General features: G+C 40.3%; 1 protein-coding gene across 7 annotated transcripts in view; it reads left to right on the forward strand.

Moving 5' to 3' along the window:
- Positions 1 to 13198, forward strand: part of BCAS1 (breast carcinoma amplified sequence 1) — a 156131-nt gene extending 142933 nt beyond the window's left edge. For all 7 annotated transcript variants that reach the window (XM_027847761.1, XM_027847773.1, XM_027847766.1 and 4 more), the window contains 2 exons: positions 1303 to 1572; positions 12133 to 13198. In XM_027847761.1, the coding sequence (XP_027703562.1) occupies positions 1303 to 1572; positions 12133 to 12207 (345 nt within the window). In that variant the 3' untranslated portion in view covers positions 12208 to 13198. The remainder of the gene's footprint in view (positions 1 to 1302; positions 1573 to 12132) is intronic.
- The last annotated feature ends 3784 nt before the right edge of the window (positions 13199 to 16982 follow it).

The raw sequence follows: 16982 nt of genomic DNA on the forward strand, positions 1-16982 counted from the left end.
AGAAAGAAAGAAAGAAAGAAAGAAAGAAAGAAAGAAAGAAAGAAAGAGAAAGAAAGAAAGAAAGAACTAGTTGTGTGACTCTGGGCAAGTCACTTAACCTCCATTGCCTCACCAAAAAAGCAAAAAAAAAAAAAAAAAAAAGAGAAGAAAGGAAGAAAGAAAAAAAGAGAAAGAAACTCCCTCCAGGAGTGTGTATTCTACTAAATGATTACAATTGATCTTAGAAGGTGTTTTTCAGCTCTAAATCTTACAAAATATTTGAAAACTGCTGCCTTTTTAATATCCTGGGAAACTATTTCCTCAGAGTCCTAGGGAAATAGATCGGCAGTTTAGGGATGGTTGGTCTACTTGAAAGAATGTTAAATTTAGAGTCAGAAGATTCAATTCAATAAACATTTATTAAGTGTCTGCTATAGGTTTGGGAAGTGCTGAGCATTTGGGATTTAAAAAAGAGTCAAAAGATAGTCCCTGCCCTCAAGGAGCTCACATTCTAATGTATCTGGGTTCAAATCCAGCCTCTGATGTTTACAGGTTTTATGACCATGGCTAAGTCCTTCAACCTCTCACTGAGGGCCTCAGTATTCTCAGCTATAAACCTAGAATTTTATATCCTTCCCACCAGATTATTACAAGGAAAGGGCTTTGTGAACCTTAAAGATTTTTAGAAATGTGAGTTGTGACTCTTATCAACACTCCAGAGGGAGTCACCATTGCTTCTCTTCCTTCTGTCCTCTGAGTTTGGAGTACTCTACTTGTTTTGGTTGGTTTATGTTTCCCCCAGACTATCTGAAGGTAAACTATCAGGTTTCACTGTCTTTTATTTTAAGGGTCAAAGGCTGTTCTGCACTGTGGCCTTTGCAGTTTTTATCTGCTTGTGATTTTTAGTAACTTGTGATTTTCTAAAGATCTCTCCATGTCTTAGGGTGCTGTGGCTTCAGCCCATGTGTTTCCAAGGATGCAGTGAATTTCTAGGGCTGGGAATCTGGGAATCTTGCTCATCTATGTCAATTCTGTGTAGACTTTCTTTATGACAATTTTATGCCCCCTCCCTTCCCCTTAAATACTGCCTTCCTGATTAAAATCTCAGTTTCAACATAGGGTTTTAAAGGAAATGAAAGCCATCCAAAAACACAGTGATGAAAATAGGAATAGTTATGATTATTTTTTGATTCTGTGCAGGTAAATTAAATTAGAAAAATGCCCTAACAGGTGGTTTTTGGACGCATGAGCTAGCCTGTTTTTTGCTTTTTTTTTAACTTGCTTGTTAAAACAAGTGCTAAAAATAAGTTTTGTTTGCTTTAGACCTCAGATTCCACAGAAAAGGCTGTCACGCCCCCTGAAACTGAACCAGCAGGGCCTGGGCAGAAGAACAAGGAGGCTTCAAAGGACAAAAAGCCCTCGGCTGATCTGAACAAGCAGAAGGGAAACAAAAAGGATGCCACAGAGCAGGTGAACTCCCCTGATCGCCGAGGGGCCGAGAAGAATTCCATGCAGAATGGAGGGGGCTCCAAGGAAAGTCCCCTGAAGAGGCCAGAGAAGCGACAGTCTTTGGGAGGTTTTTTTAAAGGCCTTGTACGTGTGTTTATTTTTCTTTCCTATCCTTTTGCTTCGACTCATTTCTTCACAAAATCATAGATCCAGGGCTGAAAGGAACTTCAGAAGCTACCTAGGCTAATCCCATAATCTTCCTGAACAAGAAACTGAGGCCCAAGGAAGTTAAGTGACTTGCCCAAAGTCACACAGATAGTAAGTACATCCAAATATTGCCCAAGGAGGCATCCCTAAACAGGGAAAGAGCTTTGGTGAGATATTGATTAGAAGCTTTGGGAGAGATTTTTGTTTATTGAATCCCTATTCTCTGATTCCAGAGTCAGTATTATTCCAGAGTCACCATAACTTGAGTCTGTTGGGTCAAGGGAATAATGAATTGACTTAGAAGCAGGGAGTCTTGGGTTTAAATCCTTCCTCTTGCACACACAGGCTGTAAGACCCTGGCCAAGTCTCTTATTCTTTCAATGCCCTAGGCAACTCCTTTATGTTGCAGAACATTTGAGATACTCACTGGTAGAGTGAATTTCCTACAACAACAAAGAAATAAAAAATTCTAGACCAAAAAAAAAAAAAAATCCATGTCCTAAATCTGTCAGTCATCTTCTAGGGACAGTGTAGGCATGTTCTCCCTCTATACTCGGGCTGTTTAAAGCAAGTAGCCTTGATTTACTTGAAGCCCTGAAGGTATCCTAGGTTGATGAGCTGCTCTAGGTTAGGGAAACTATCTCCATGTCAGCTGTAAAAAGCACAGAATTCTTTGTCCCCTATGCATTCCATTCTGGAGTGCCATCTAAGCTCCCTCCTCTGGCATTCTCTTCATTTTCCCCTCCCATGACCTTCTCACTCCTTCCCTCTGAAAACCTCCCCATCTCTTTCTGTGGTGTTCTTGCTCCATCATCTATCCAGTGACCTCATCACTCATTCATCTATTGACCTCTTCACTCCCTCCTCTAGTCACCCCTTCAGTTTGAGATTCAGCGATCTTTACTCTTCCCCTCAATCACGCCCTCTTCTCACTTCCTCCCAGTTCTCACAACCTCCAAAAACTCTACTGATCTCAGGTTGTCCCCATAGTATCCAACCACGGCCCCACAAAAGAGTTCTACTCTTTGGAGATAATACCTAAATCTCAATGATGTCTCCTAACTACTGCCTCCCACCCCTACTCCATTCACAGTTTACCTAGCTTATGTTCCATCCCCAACCAACTCCTATTCTCAACTGATCATCTAGTGTAAGCTATTATTTTGGTGAACAGTAACGCACAAGTGTGTCACCTCATCTTGGAGGTAATGTCTTAACCTGACATGGGTTGGTAAATGATTAACAATCAGCTTCCCCCCCTCCAAAAAAAAAGTACATTCAACAGACTTTTACGTTTATTCTTCATTATTAAAAGTTTCTCCATTACTTTCTTAAGTCTAGACAATCAGCAAAACATTAAATCAAGACCTTATTTTTGATTTCTGAGGTGTAAATGCTCACACTGAAAATTTAACAATTGATTCTCCCAGCCAGTTTGAGCGAGCTCCAGCATACCACTGGGCCTTAACCCAAAGGAATGATGCCACAATGGGAAACTTCAGGGACCATGTAGGGGAGGGGGGAACATGGGCTTCAAATGATAGCCCATCCAAAATATTAGGTCACCTTTATATAGATTTTATTTTTTTTTAATGCATTTGCTTCACAATTAACCTTTGAGGGAGTTAGTGCAGGTATTTATTTATTATCTGTACTTTATAGATGGGCAGCTAGGTGGCACCATGGATAGAGCATTAGACCTGGAGTTAAGAAGGCCTCAGTTCAAATTTGGCCTCAGACACTTATTAGGCGTCATACAATCCTAGGCAAGTCACTTAACCTCTGCCTGCATCAGTTTCCTTCATCGATAAAATGGAAGTGATAATAGTATCTACCCCCTAAGGTTGTTGTTAGAATCAAATATGAAAATATTTACTTTGCAAACCTTTGAAGTACTATATAAAAGCTTTATTATTATTATTATAAGGAAACTGAGGCTTAGAAAAGTTCAAAGACTTGTATATGGATCCAGAGATAGTAAATGCCACAGCTGGAATATTACCCCATGATTCTAAGTCCTTTCTACTATATGCTGCCCCTCCATGGCTTTTCTATTCCTTTATCCTGCTGAAATAGACCATTCAATTGCCTTCCCTTACAGAGGACCTGGCACTTGGCAGCTCAGTCCCTGGACCACCACTCCTCCAGCTGAGCACAATAAGGACAGTCAGTTCTCTCTTCATAGCCTTCATTTTTAAAATGCAGCCACCCACAGTCTAGCTGGAGCTAGCCCCACCCCAGCAAAGAGTGTCTGTGTGCCGTGTTGTTCGGAAGCAGGGCTAGGGAGACAGTGGCGTGTTGTTCTTGGTTAACAATAAGCTGGGTTCACTGTTCAGTGTTTGGTTGGGACTATGGCACTAGATACCCCAGGTTCTTATCAGAGTTTGGCCACTAACTCATTACATGACCTTGCCCAGGACTCCTTCATCCCTTCTTATCTATAAATTGGTAGAGAGGCAGAGGACAGAGAAAACAACACAGAACCAGCCTCAGAGAGGTAACAGGGTGTAGTGGAAATAATGCTATAATTGGATTCAATAGAGGTCTGGTTTTTGAATTCCAATCTTCTCACTTGTTACCTGTGTGATCACGGGCTAATCACTTCATCTCTGAGAGCCTCAGTTTCCTCCTCTGTAAAATAAGGAGAACAATGCCCTCAATACCTTTCTTTACAGGATTGTTGTGAGAACCAAATGAGATATCATGTGCAAAGTGCTTTATAAGTTTGAAAGAACATGAATTGTGATAGCCACAGATTTCTAGCACTGAAATTCTGTGATTCTATCATCAATCATTGGTTAAGGATGCTGAGCTCTTAGGGAACACAGTGTGCTGGAAGTTCATAACAACATCCTAAAAGTCTGAGCAATGGGACTGAGTTATACATAAAATGATATTCTAACAACATCCCTCTGGTCCTGCAATCAAGTCAAGTCAATGTTTCACAGAATTGCAGAACCTCCAAGTGGGAAGGGATGCAAGCTATTTAGTCCAACCTGAACTGGACCAAGAATTCCTTCTTCAGTTCATTCCAAAGGAAAAAGTATTTGAAATGAAGTCATAAAGGCCTGAGTCTAAATCTTGGTCTTTTCACTTATTTAACCTCTGTGACCTTAGACCAGTCACTTTACCTGCCTAGGCCTCAGTTTCCTCCTCAGTAAGAGCCAGTTAGACCAGCTGACCTCTAACATCCCTTCCAACTTTTAATCTATTATCCCATGTCCCCCATCAAGAGGTCATTCATTCTTTTGCTTGAAAAGCTCCAAAGAGAATATTCCCCAAGGTAATTCAAACAATACTTTTTGATAATTCTAATTTTTAGATGTTACATGCAACCTATATCTGCTGCTTCTCTGCAACTTTCAGACATTGGGGCCAAGTAAGACATATCTAATTCCTCTTCCACATGACAGTCCTGCAAATATTTAAGGTCAGCTATTATGTCTACCCAATCCCCCCCCCCAAAAAAAGAGAAGCAAACAAATAAAACAAAAAATGTTCCATCATTGCAAACTTAACTTGTGCAAGGCAATGTGTTCAGGACTAGAGAGATAGATTAAAAACAGCATAGTCCAGGCAACTAGGTAGTATAGTAGATAGAGCACAGGCCCTGGATTCAGGAAAACCTGAGTTCAAATCTTGCCTCAGATACTTAACACAGCTATGTGACCCTGGGCAAGTCACTTTACCCCATTGCCTCACCAAAAAAAAAAAAAAAAAAAAAAAGCATAGTCCTTGCTCCCAAGGAATTTATAAATATAAAATGGGAGGATAAGAATAATGGATTCTCTGATAAGTATGACACAAAGTAGAGTATGATGCAAACCTCACAGCCAATCCCATGGACTACCACTCCTCCCATTAGGCCCAATGAGAATGTTCATGTCAGGTTTCTCATCCCAGCCTTTATTTTAAAATATATATATATATATATATATATTTCTTAAGCATCTACTGTGAGCACTATACTGAGTATTATGGAGGGTACAAAAGTGCTCTAAGACCTGATCCCTCCTTCCCAGAAATTATTGTCTGGTTAGGGATACAGTTGAAATAATAAAATAACTAGGGGCTAAACTGTGTGGTCCTCACTGTCAGGACAGTTATTAACCTCCTTGGAAAGCACATTATATTAAACTCCAAGCTATGATCATATTATAAGGAGTCTCCACAGCCCTGTCTACTCTCTATAGCAGGGCTTCTTAACTTTTTTTGTGTCTTGGGCCCCTTGCAGTCTGGTAAAGCCTGTGGACCCCTTCTCAGAATAAGGTTTTAAATGCAATAAATAGAATACATAGAATTAAAAGGAAATCAATTTTACTAAAATACAGTTATAAAATTTAAAAGAAAAAGTTAATGGACCCAGGTTAAAAACCTCTGCTTCACATAGATCTCTCCTGTTGTAGTGGAAAGAGCACATGGCAAGGAATCAAGAGAACTGAAATCTAGTCCCAGCTCTGCCACTGACTAGCTGTGTGACTTTGAAATCATGTGACCTCCCCTGTGCCTCAAATTTCTCATTTATAAATTGGGCACGATAATACCTACCCTGACTACCTTAGGGGTTTTCCCTAATGCTCAAATAGAATAATGTAAAAATGCTTTGAAAATTCAAAAAACACTATGCCAGTATGAGGGATTAATATTGAGATCACCACTATATCACAAAAAAAAAAAAAACTGTGGAAAGTTTAATCTGGTAATATTAGAGATGATTGGGCTGCAGGACAATCTCTGATGTCCTGATAAAACAGTAACCAAGCCAAGAATGGGTGTTCTTCCTTTCCTAATGGAATTTCCATGATATGTTAACAGGAAACTCCAGAATCGAGGGGTCACTCATTTTTCCCAAACCAAGAAAATAAAAGTAGACTCAGGTAACTGATTGCTTCTGATCCCATACCCTATCATAAGATAAAAGGATCTCTGGAAAGAGGAAATGGCAAAGGAATAAATACACTTCATAGTACAGAATGGATGCTAGAACATAGAATGTAGAATGTCAGAGCTAGAAGAAACCTTAGGATACTTAATGTTAGAAGGAGAAGGGACCTGAAAATATAGAATAATAGAGCTAGAAAGAACCTTAGGCTATAGAATATTAGAGCTGGAAGGGGTCTTAGAACATGGAATGTTCAAAGTGCAAGGGACCTTTGAACCTACTAGAGCAAAGAATGTCAAAGCTAAAAAGGTCTTTAGGAAATAAAATGTTACAGCTGAGAAGGACTTTAGGGATCATATAGTCCAACTCCTTCATTTTAAAGAATAAAACCCTGGAGCTTAGAAAGGGAAAGTGATCTGAGCATCTAGTGGAGCCAAGACTCAAAGTCAAATTTTCTGACTAATGGCCCAACCTGGCAGCCTAGGAGAAACTTTCCATTTGTCAAGGATGTCTTCCCTTTGGCATGATAAATGTCCCATCAAGCTGCAGTTGATTTCCCTGAGGAAAGTAGAGTTAGGAAAGCAAATAGAACTGCCCAGGTCCAAGCAAGAAAGAATTGAGAAGCTGGCCCTGGATCCTAGGAAAGCAACTGGAATGCCATGTTGTTCTTGTAATGTCTGCCCTGGATAATAAGCAAGGAGAGAGGTGCCTGTGCAGAACAACATGCTTCCTTTTGGAAAGCCATGGTTGTTCATCCTCCAAAAGGTGTGATTTACCCTTGCTATAATATGACCAAGCCATCCTGGGCAACTCAGTTGTATTTGCAGTCTCTCTCATCTCATTCAGGTCCCTGACCCCAAACTCCACCCCCCCAATTTTGCAAGCAAATATAAACCTTCATTAAAATTTTCTCTGTTGTTTCTTAATGATGTCAGCTGCAGGCATCTAGACTTAATAACATATTGTATACCTGATGTTCATGTCCTGACTATGAAGTCTAGATCATGATGTTTTGAATGGATAAGTGTCTGGAGATACCAGTGATCTGGAAGTCTGTTGAAATGGCAGACTGATATCTTCACTTAGGTGATTATTGAATTCACCCTGCCAGATGCCCTGAAGGGCAATACAAGAACCACAGGGGATTGGGAGAATTATAAATGTACTAAAGATTCCATGTATCTTGTCATTGAGCAGGAATATCCATGTCCTGACAGATAGAAAAAGTCCTCAGCAAAATTTTACAGTAGGTAAAATTTATCATTTGAATCTCAACTCCATCACTCACTTACAATGTGACCTTGGGCACAACCTCTCTGAGTTTTATCTTCAAAATGGAGACAATATTTACACTACATACTTCACAGGGCTATTGTAGAGATCAATTTATATAATGTATATTTAGTAACCCCTCTGGGTTATCTCTCCAACTCAGCATTCACAGGTTTGATCCTACTCTTACAGTTTCTAGGGTACTCTATGGGTACTCATATACAGCTCACAAGTCCAAAGAACTGAACCTACCTTTAATAGCCAGCCAGTCTGTAGATACAATTATCTCAAAGAAAAAGGTATTTACTAAGATAGCTTAGTAAAAACAGTAACTATAAAATGTTCTCCCCCCACAAACCTAGAACTTACTCTCCCTCAAATACAGGGTTGATGGGAAGAATGGTAACGGACAATACATCGGTAGCAAGGCACACACTTAGGGAACACATGTGGCTATAGCAATTAATAATTCTTGTACTGTGGGGTCTAAATGGGAAGGAAATAAGCTATTAAGTGCCTACAATCTACCAGTCACTGTGCTAAGCACTTTACAAATATTACCTCACTTGATCCTCACAACAGCCCTGAAAATAGGTACCATGATTATCATCCCCATTTTTATAGTTGGAGAAACTGAGGCAGGCTGAAGTTAAGTGACTTGCCCAGGGTCACACAGCTAGTAAGTGTTTGAAGTCATATTTGATCTCAGATCATCCTGACTCCAGGACCAGCATTCTATCTACTGGGTCACCTAGCTGCCTCAGATAGCTAGCATTTACATAAAACTTTAAGATTTGCAAAGCACTTTACAAATATTTTATCTTCACAACAACCTCAGAAGATAGGTATTATTGTGTCTTTTATTATATATGAGGAAACTGGGGCAAACATAGGTTAAGAGACTTACCCAGGGTCACATAGTTAGTGTCTGAGGCAGGAACTGAACTCAGGTCTTCTTGCCTCCAGGTTCAGCACTACAGCCACAGTACCACTTAGCTTCCTGCAACGTTCTTCCTTTCTCATGGTATCCTCACAATGATCCTTCCAGATATATCTCCATTGCATGGGTTGCTCAGCTGGATTCCCAAGGTCTGCTTCTGTCCTAAGCTCAAATTTTATATACCAGGCTAGTTTCGTCATGAAGCCGTAGTTGACTCTCTTCTCAACTGCCAGGGGTCACACTTCTTAAAGCTGATTCTTGGCCTCAAATTTTTGTGTCTCTGCTCCCTGCATGATGCAGTGGTTCCCACTGGGTAAAGAGCATTACAACAAGATGTATGGCCAACGGGTCAGCTAGGTGGTGCAGTGGATAGAGTGCTGGCCCTGAAGTCAGGAGGACCTGAGTTCAAATCTAGCCTCAGACCAAACACTTGACACTTACTTAGCTGTGTGACCCTGGGCAAGTCACTTAACCCCAATTGCCTAAAAAATTAAATAAAAAAAGATGTATGGCCAGCAAGGTGGGGTGGCAGAGAAGAGGAGGCAAAAAAATTTTGTGGGTCACCATCCATAAAGCTTCTGCTTGCCTCCAATGTTTCAGAGCTGGCAAACTTAGTGTTTTGAAAATCCACAAGGGAAGTGACTGTTCTTCTACCAGACAGTGCTAAACTCCCCTTCCAATTCAATCAGGGAAACTTTCACTCTTTGTAAAGGATTGATATTCTAATAATAATATTGTTATTGTTGCTATTCTTCAACATGTCTGTCTCTAGATATCCTTCCCTGCCCCCCTCCACCATTTTTTTTTTCCTTTGGTAAATTCCTTATGAGGTATCTAATGCTTGGAGACCCTTATGGCTGCATTTCACCTGAACCTTATCTTGAACTCCAGATCTTTCCCATCTCCTAATCTAGATTATTGTTCATCCTATTCCCTACCATCTGTGCTGTCTTCTAGGTGGCAACTAGTTAATCTTGGCCATCCTACAGACAGATGCTAATGTACAGATTATTAAACCCAGGTAATGTACATTTCAATAGGGACCTTCTGGAAACAATGCCTTCCTCATCAAAAGAGTAATCTTTAAATGTTAGTTTGGCCCCATCTAAGGAAAAAAGTAAGAATAGGGAGTATTTTTAGTGGGAAGGGAGGCTACTTGCTTCACCTGTGTAACTAAGCTAAAAATACATTGCTTCTCTTGGGCCTCCATTTTCCCAAAGTCCATTGTCTGTCAATGCTTTGGGTTTGGCTTATAAAAACAAACCTGCTTTTCAGGGGGAAAAGCTGAGGTCAACTCTGAGAAGCTGAATGACATATGGAAAATCTGCTGGATTGGGAGTAAGGAAGTTCGGGTTTGAGTCTGGATTCTGACATTCATTAGTATGTAACCCCAACTTGAACCTGTTTTCTCATCTGTAAAATGGAGATGCTAATCATACACCTATTACCTACCCCCTAAATTAAGAAGTTCTTTTCAAACCTTAAATGTGAGTTACTATTATTTTGGCAGAACCAATGTGAGATGCTTTGGCGACTCTTTCATCCTTTTAGGCCATGCATTGCTCTCCATTGAGAGAGCATACCAGCAAGTTCATAACTTCAGAAAGCCAGCTAAGCATCTAGCTCCTGCAGTCATTTAATTGATGTGGGGGTGTTCAGATGTCTGTGTGAACCTCAAGTGACTGGCTTGTTTTTGCAAAGTTTGTGAGATTTAGAGTCAGTTAACATTAGTAAGCCACAGGACATTTAGAGGGAAATGTCTTAACTTGCCCAAGGTATAATCAATTAGGTTTGCTAAAGAACATGAAACAAGCCTGTGTAGCAGCAGACTGACAGTCAGGAATCCTGGACTTTCCTTTCAGCTCTGCCATTAACCCACTGTGTTTCCATGGGCAAGTCACTTTTCCCTTCTATGTCTCAGTTTCCTCATCTGTAAAATTAGAAATTTGGGCTAGTTCTTTCCTTCCATTCTATGAAACTAAGCTTTTTATGTTATTGAGACTTGGGGGTTGGGGTGGAGAGTGAAGAGTTTGTCTATATGGTTTAATTTTAAAGAAGGATTTGCTTAAAATCAACAGTAGCCAGAGGAGAATTCACACACCAAGTTTTTACTCATTTTAATAGAATTTTACCTGCCAAGAACAGGTTTCAGATCCTCTAGGATCTGAAAATTGGAGGGAATAATGAGGTAGAAAACTAGGGATGATTCTGGACATCTGTTGGGTGCCCATTGTCAGGAGAATTACTGGGGGGCGGGGCACCTGGAATAAAAAATCTTTATCATGCTTTCCAAAGGCCAAGATAAGAAGGCATTCTAAGGGGGAAATGGCATTGCTACCAGCACCTAAACGCTAGGAGTAAGAAGCTGATTCAAAGACTCCCAAAGCCAGGACAGACTCTTTAATTCTTCTGTCATCCACAGGAAAGCAACCCTCCCTAACCCTTCTAATAGGATCATAGGATTTAACACTAGAAGAGATACTTTGTAGACCAACCCCTTTATTTTACAAACAAGGAAACCCAGGCCCTGAAAGGAGATGTGATCTTTAAACTAGAATCCTATTTGACCTGGGACAGGATAGGATCAGAGAGCTAGAGTTAGAAGAGGCATAGGAGGCCTTGCAGTCTAACCTCCTCCTTTCATAGAGTAGAAAATTGAAATTAGGATTAGATTAGGAAGATTGAGCCAAGATCACACAGGCAGAGAGCATCAGAAGCGGGATCAACTGATCCATGAGCACTTAATAAGCACTTTGTCCTAGGAACTGTGCTGGGTGCTGGTGATGCCAAGAATCTAACCTGAAGGAACTTGGGGCATTACAGAGAAATATCTAGAGAGTCAGGAGTGAGAGAGAGTCAGAAGTGCAGCCTGGAGAATCAGAGCAAGGAGACAAGGATATGTCACTTAAACCCTCTGGTCCTCAATATCTTCATCTTTAAAATGAGAGCTTGGGACTACATGATTTTCAAAATCTCGTCTGGCTCTAAATCTTACGGTCCTATAGAGCCAGGGATTCGAATCCAGGAGTCCTTGCTTTGCCAACCAAGTATAATATTAGACTAATCAGATCTTTAATCTGGTCTTCAGTTTCCTCATCTGTAAAATATGGGGGGGGGGGGGTTCTTTTCATGGGTATCACTTAAGGGGTTAAGATTAGATACCTTTCTCAGAAAGGCACTCTTATAGTGGTATTTCAACTCAACTACCGCCAGATTATGTCTGCTGCCTTTAGCTAGGATCGCTGAGACACCTGTAGCAAAGAACAATGCTTAGATAGGGAGAGGGGGAAGGGGATCAGGTTGGGGAGAAAGAAAATATGGCCAGCAGACTTTTATGCTAAAGCATGAGGATCAAAATCTATTGCTCATCAAAATGATTCAGCCTTTTCATATTATTCTCCAGGGACCAAAACGGATGTCTGATGCGGAAGTGCAAACAGATCCCGTGTCTATCGGGCCAGTTGGGAAATCTAAGTAATAAATACCCACAGAGCTATTGAAGAATCCCTGCTCACAACATGTTCTCCCACAGTCAAGCTGACTTTTTCCTACCCTACATCCCCCTTCCTCTTTTTCACCACTGCTGTCATCAATTGAGACCCCTGCCTAAGGATAAAAGCAACAGCTGATGTACATTGAGGTGTATTATTTACATATCTAGTCCATTATATGCCAATCAATAACTGTAAAGGTCATCCTAAAGCAAAGTGTATGTAGTATTGTAACTAAAGAGAAGCCAGTAATGTGGAGGGGTGGGATGAGGGGCAATTATTCTAGATAAGGTATAAAGTTATAAAAATGGCAGCCATTGCAAAAAAAAATCAACTGCATAATAATTAAGGTACACTGAGAGGATAATTAAGCTTTTGTAGTTAACAAATGCTTGACCTCAAAACTTGAAAGGAACTATAAAACCTAGATTTGTTTTAGTATGCATTTCACAGAGGAAACTAAGCAGTCGTAATCTGTTGAAGGTGGAGGTATCACCAGTTTTCAGGAGATTTCTTGGATCTAAAGAAGAAATGATTGAAAGGCATTTTTCAAATAGGTCGTTGAAAGGTAAATGAAAATGATGAGATCGTAAAGGCTGAATGGAGAGGGCCTGAAATGATTTGGAAAAACAAGGGTATTGTTTTTTGTTTTCTTTTCTTTTTTGTTTTTGTTTTTTGTTTTGTTTTGTGTTGTTTTGGCACGGTTTGGGGACATGGGTTGAGATAGCAACTTTAAAAAAAAAGCTGCAAAGTTATCATACAACACCAGGGGGAGCCAGGGTCTCCATTCGCGAACACTGTGCTACTAACACCGATCTGTATCAGCAGTCTTACATTATTATTAATGTTTTTCAGATTCCTGAGAAGCCTTCATCTGTTTTGTCTGACACTTGTCCAGAGTCTTGTCTGTAATTTTCTAATGAAAAATCTTCGTATTATCAAGATTCTGCCTCTTTTACCAAACTCTTTCCCCTAACCCTGCTTAATAAAGTTTACTTAAGATTCAAATACCTGTGGTTATTTTTAACACCTATACAGAACAGCAAATAGTATCATGAGTCTAACATGATGGAATTCAAGGTAGTAGATTATTTAAATAATTGTATATATTATGGCTTTCTCTTCTGATTTAATTTTTTAAAAAATACTTTTTTTTCCTTCCAAAGCATCTTTAATTTTGAACTAAAACAGATTTCTTCTATTCACCTAATGCCTAAAATGTCTTTTGTCACCCAGAGATTCCCCACTGCCCCTGCATCCCCCATTTTCCCCTTGTTTCCTTTCCTTCCCCCTCCCCCTCTCCAAACCATTGCTTTGAAATAAACATGGGCTATCCTCTCTTAACCTAGGCATAGAGCACAGGAAAGTGTCTGCTCTGGAAGGCAGATGGAATCTATAAAGTTGGCAAAATGACATTCGAAAACTGCTTTGAATAGCCGATAAGGACGTGGGCTCTTGTTCCAGTAGGCTGTGCAGGTAGAAGGCACTGACTCAAGTTGGCCAACTCCCAGGCTTTCAGCTGGTGGTGTAGATAGATACACTGGCCTCAGTCCGGGCTAAAAAAAAGGAGACTGGATCCTTTTGCTTGCTGATGGGGCTCAGGACTTCTAATCTTTTTTCCATCCCCAGAGCTAGTTTGCCACAATTTGACTCTTCTACATCCCATCGGAATGTTTGTCTTGGCACAAACCAGGCAAGAAACTATTAGAGAGAGGGAAGGAAGGAGAGGATGAAGGGGAGGGAGTAAATTTTGCCAACATAAATCTGTTGAAAGAATCAAAAAAACAGCGGCCACTGACATCCCAGTTAGCTCCAAACACCAGGGGGTTGCCTAGTCAGGCTTTGTTTTGCTTGGGAGGGTTGGGGGGAGGCAGAGGTTATTCTGCAAATTGAGAGTAGCAATGGTATAATTTGCAGGTCTCACCTCACTAGCCAAAGGGGTTTGTTGCTTGGAGCAGAAAAGTCCCCTGGCAGAAAGGATAAGAAACAGACAGAGTGATTGCAAGTGACCTTCTGCCACGAAGCCACTAATGCGTATGAAATAATGGTTCATGTTGGCAGAGCCCTGACATACACGGATAATCTCCTTCCCTGTTTTTAGATTTGATTGCTGTGTAATCAAGGAGGAAAGTACCACGGCCACAGCCTCAGCCCCCAGTGCCACAACCACTCAGAGAAGGCATTTTACCTTGAAAGGGACCCTTCTTAGCTCCTCCTTCCTCTGGAGAGGATGGCAAAGCATCTTTGTTGTATGTAGGTGGGTGTTGGTTTTTTTTTCCCTGGGCAAGCAAAAGTCAGGTTTATTTCTTAGATGGCTTAATTTTATTTTCCCTTTAAAAGGCATAGCTAGGGCCAAAGGGAAAAGTTGTTTTGGGGTTTGTTTTTTGTTTTGCTTTGGGTTTTTTTTGGTATGTTGAGATCTTAAATTCAATTTCACCAGAAGAAGGCAGGGACTTCATCACCCTTGAGACAGTTTCTATCCACTGAAGGTTGACAGCACAGGTCTTGGAAATAAATGGAAAAATTGGATTTGAAACTGTGGCAATATGAAGTTGGAAAAACACTTTTAAGGGCTGGTTTCAGATCATAGGACACATTCACCAGAACAGTGGAGTTTTCCCCAAAATGTGCAGCCCTGAAAAATTCCCCTGGATCAGAATAAAGAGAACAAAGTTTTAAGACGGAGAAGAAACTAGAAAAATGAAGATACAAGAAGAGAAACAAGAGATGAACAGACAGATTGACATAGAGATAAAAGACAGAGGAGAACAATCTGGGAGGTATACAGAGAGACAGAGAGACACAAAGGAAGATAGGAGACCAAGAGAAGGAAACAGAGAGGCAGACAGAGATAAAGATAAATAGAGAAAAACAGAAACTAAGTCAGAGAGGATGAAAAAAAGAGACAGAGGAAGGATCAGGATCAGAGAGCTACACAAAGATGGGGTAGAGAGAAAGAGAATGTGTGAGAGAGAGAGAGAGAGAGAGAGAGAGAGAGAGAGAGAGAGAGAAATGCAAAGATAAGAAAACAGGATAATAATGCACACAAAAAAAGGTTAAGAAACAGATGAGGGAGACGGAGAGAAGAGAGATAGTGACAAGAGATAGAGACAAATGCAAAAAGATAAGAAAATAACAGAAAGGATAATACACACAAAAAGAAAAAAGGTAAGAGACAGAGAGATATGAGAGAGACAGAGAGAGAGAGACAGAGAGACAGAGACAGAGAAGCATTGACAGAGAACATCCATAATGAGTAAGAAAACAAAGAAAAGAAAAGACATGAAGGGGGAGAGGAAAGAGAAGGTATCATTTTTACATTGAAGGAAGAATTGTATCTTCTCCAATGTCAGGAAGAAGTAGCCTTTCCAGGGACTGAGCTGAAATGGCCACTATGACCTAAAAATTGCTCTTTCCAACTGGCAGTGATTTATTGACTGTTCTCTATAAAAGAACCCATTCAACAGTTAAGTTGTTTTGAGCCCTGCTGCCATGTGTTCTCCTCATTACAGGGTTAGCATCTTTAAGGGGGATCTAGACATTAAAATAAATTTTTTTTAAAAAAATGAATTTCTTGTCGAGTTCTGTGGTGCATACTGGGTTTTGTTTTATTTGGTTTTGTTTTACATTTTCCTTATACTTTAAACAAATTATCCCAATATGAAAACAAACATTAGCTGAATTGTTCTCCTCCGAAAACTGTCCAGATGCACCAGGGTCTCATTAAACTACCAGAGACCAGTATCTGATCTCTTCCAAACTCTGATTGGGGGCAAGGTGACTTGCCACAGATTTATATAACCTGGAATTGACAATGTAATTTCCTGTGTCAAATAGTCCCAAAATGATACTGTACATAAAAAAAGGAATCAGCTACCAAGGCTGGGGGAGGGGGAGAAGTGATTTGAATTTTATTAACACACTATTGGGACTAGAAAGGTAGTTTACAGCAACAATTACAGGGGTTTGGTTTTAATGATTCAGTAACACTTTCTGTTGTTCCCTGCCCCCCCCCATTACTGCCCCATCCCCCTAGTGCCCCCCAGTGAACCAACCTGGATTTCTGAGTGATCGGAATTTTTCTCGGTCAATCATCTAAATAAAATGTCACCGAAATTTAGAGAATCCATTAGGAATAAAGAAACAACAACAAAGCAGACAGCTTGTCTTTGTAATTCAGATTATCAGCTCTAACCTACTAGGGAGGTTGGTATCCGCCCTTTGCATAAATTGGTCAACACTAACTTCCCTCAAGGGGTTAACCCTTTCTGTCCTTCCTGACTCTTTTCAATCAAGACCCAAATTTGGGCCCTTTAAGACTGCTTATCAAAAGTTGCCATCAGTACCATTAAATGGAAATAGGAATCAGTATGACCTTGGATGTACTTAATTGTATCCTTTATCTCTTTTAATTAAGACTTTAATTAGGGCTTTCCTGTAATTGGAGAGGTTGAAGAAGGAGGAAAAAAAAGCCCTTCTACAAAATGGACCCAAGTCCTCCATTTGCAAAATGTAATGTTTACAATTCCTCCCAGAAGTTTCCTGTCCTTAAAGAATTCAACAGCCAACCACACGAGGGAGCCCAAACATCTGGGGTTGTACATTCTATGGGCAGGGAATGTCTGCCATTGCTTTACCCCGAAGCCGAAATAGGACTGGCCTGGAAAAGGTTAATTTAGGGGCGTTTATTGAGTTTACTAGACCATGTTCAAAGGAATATCATTGATTATGTGGAATACAAAGAAAGTAGACATCCCAGTGA

The sequence above is a fragment of the Vombatus ursinus genome, unplaced genomic scaffold (genome assembly GCF_900497805.2).
Source record: "Vombatus ursinus unplaced genomic scaffold, bare-nosed wombat genome assembly UNPS02000580.1, whole genome shotgun sequence".
Lineage (NCBI taxonomy): Eukaryota > Metazoa > Chordata > Mammalia > Diprotodontia > Vombatidae > Vombatus > Vombatus ursinus.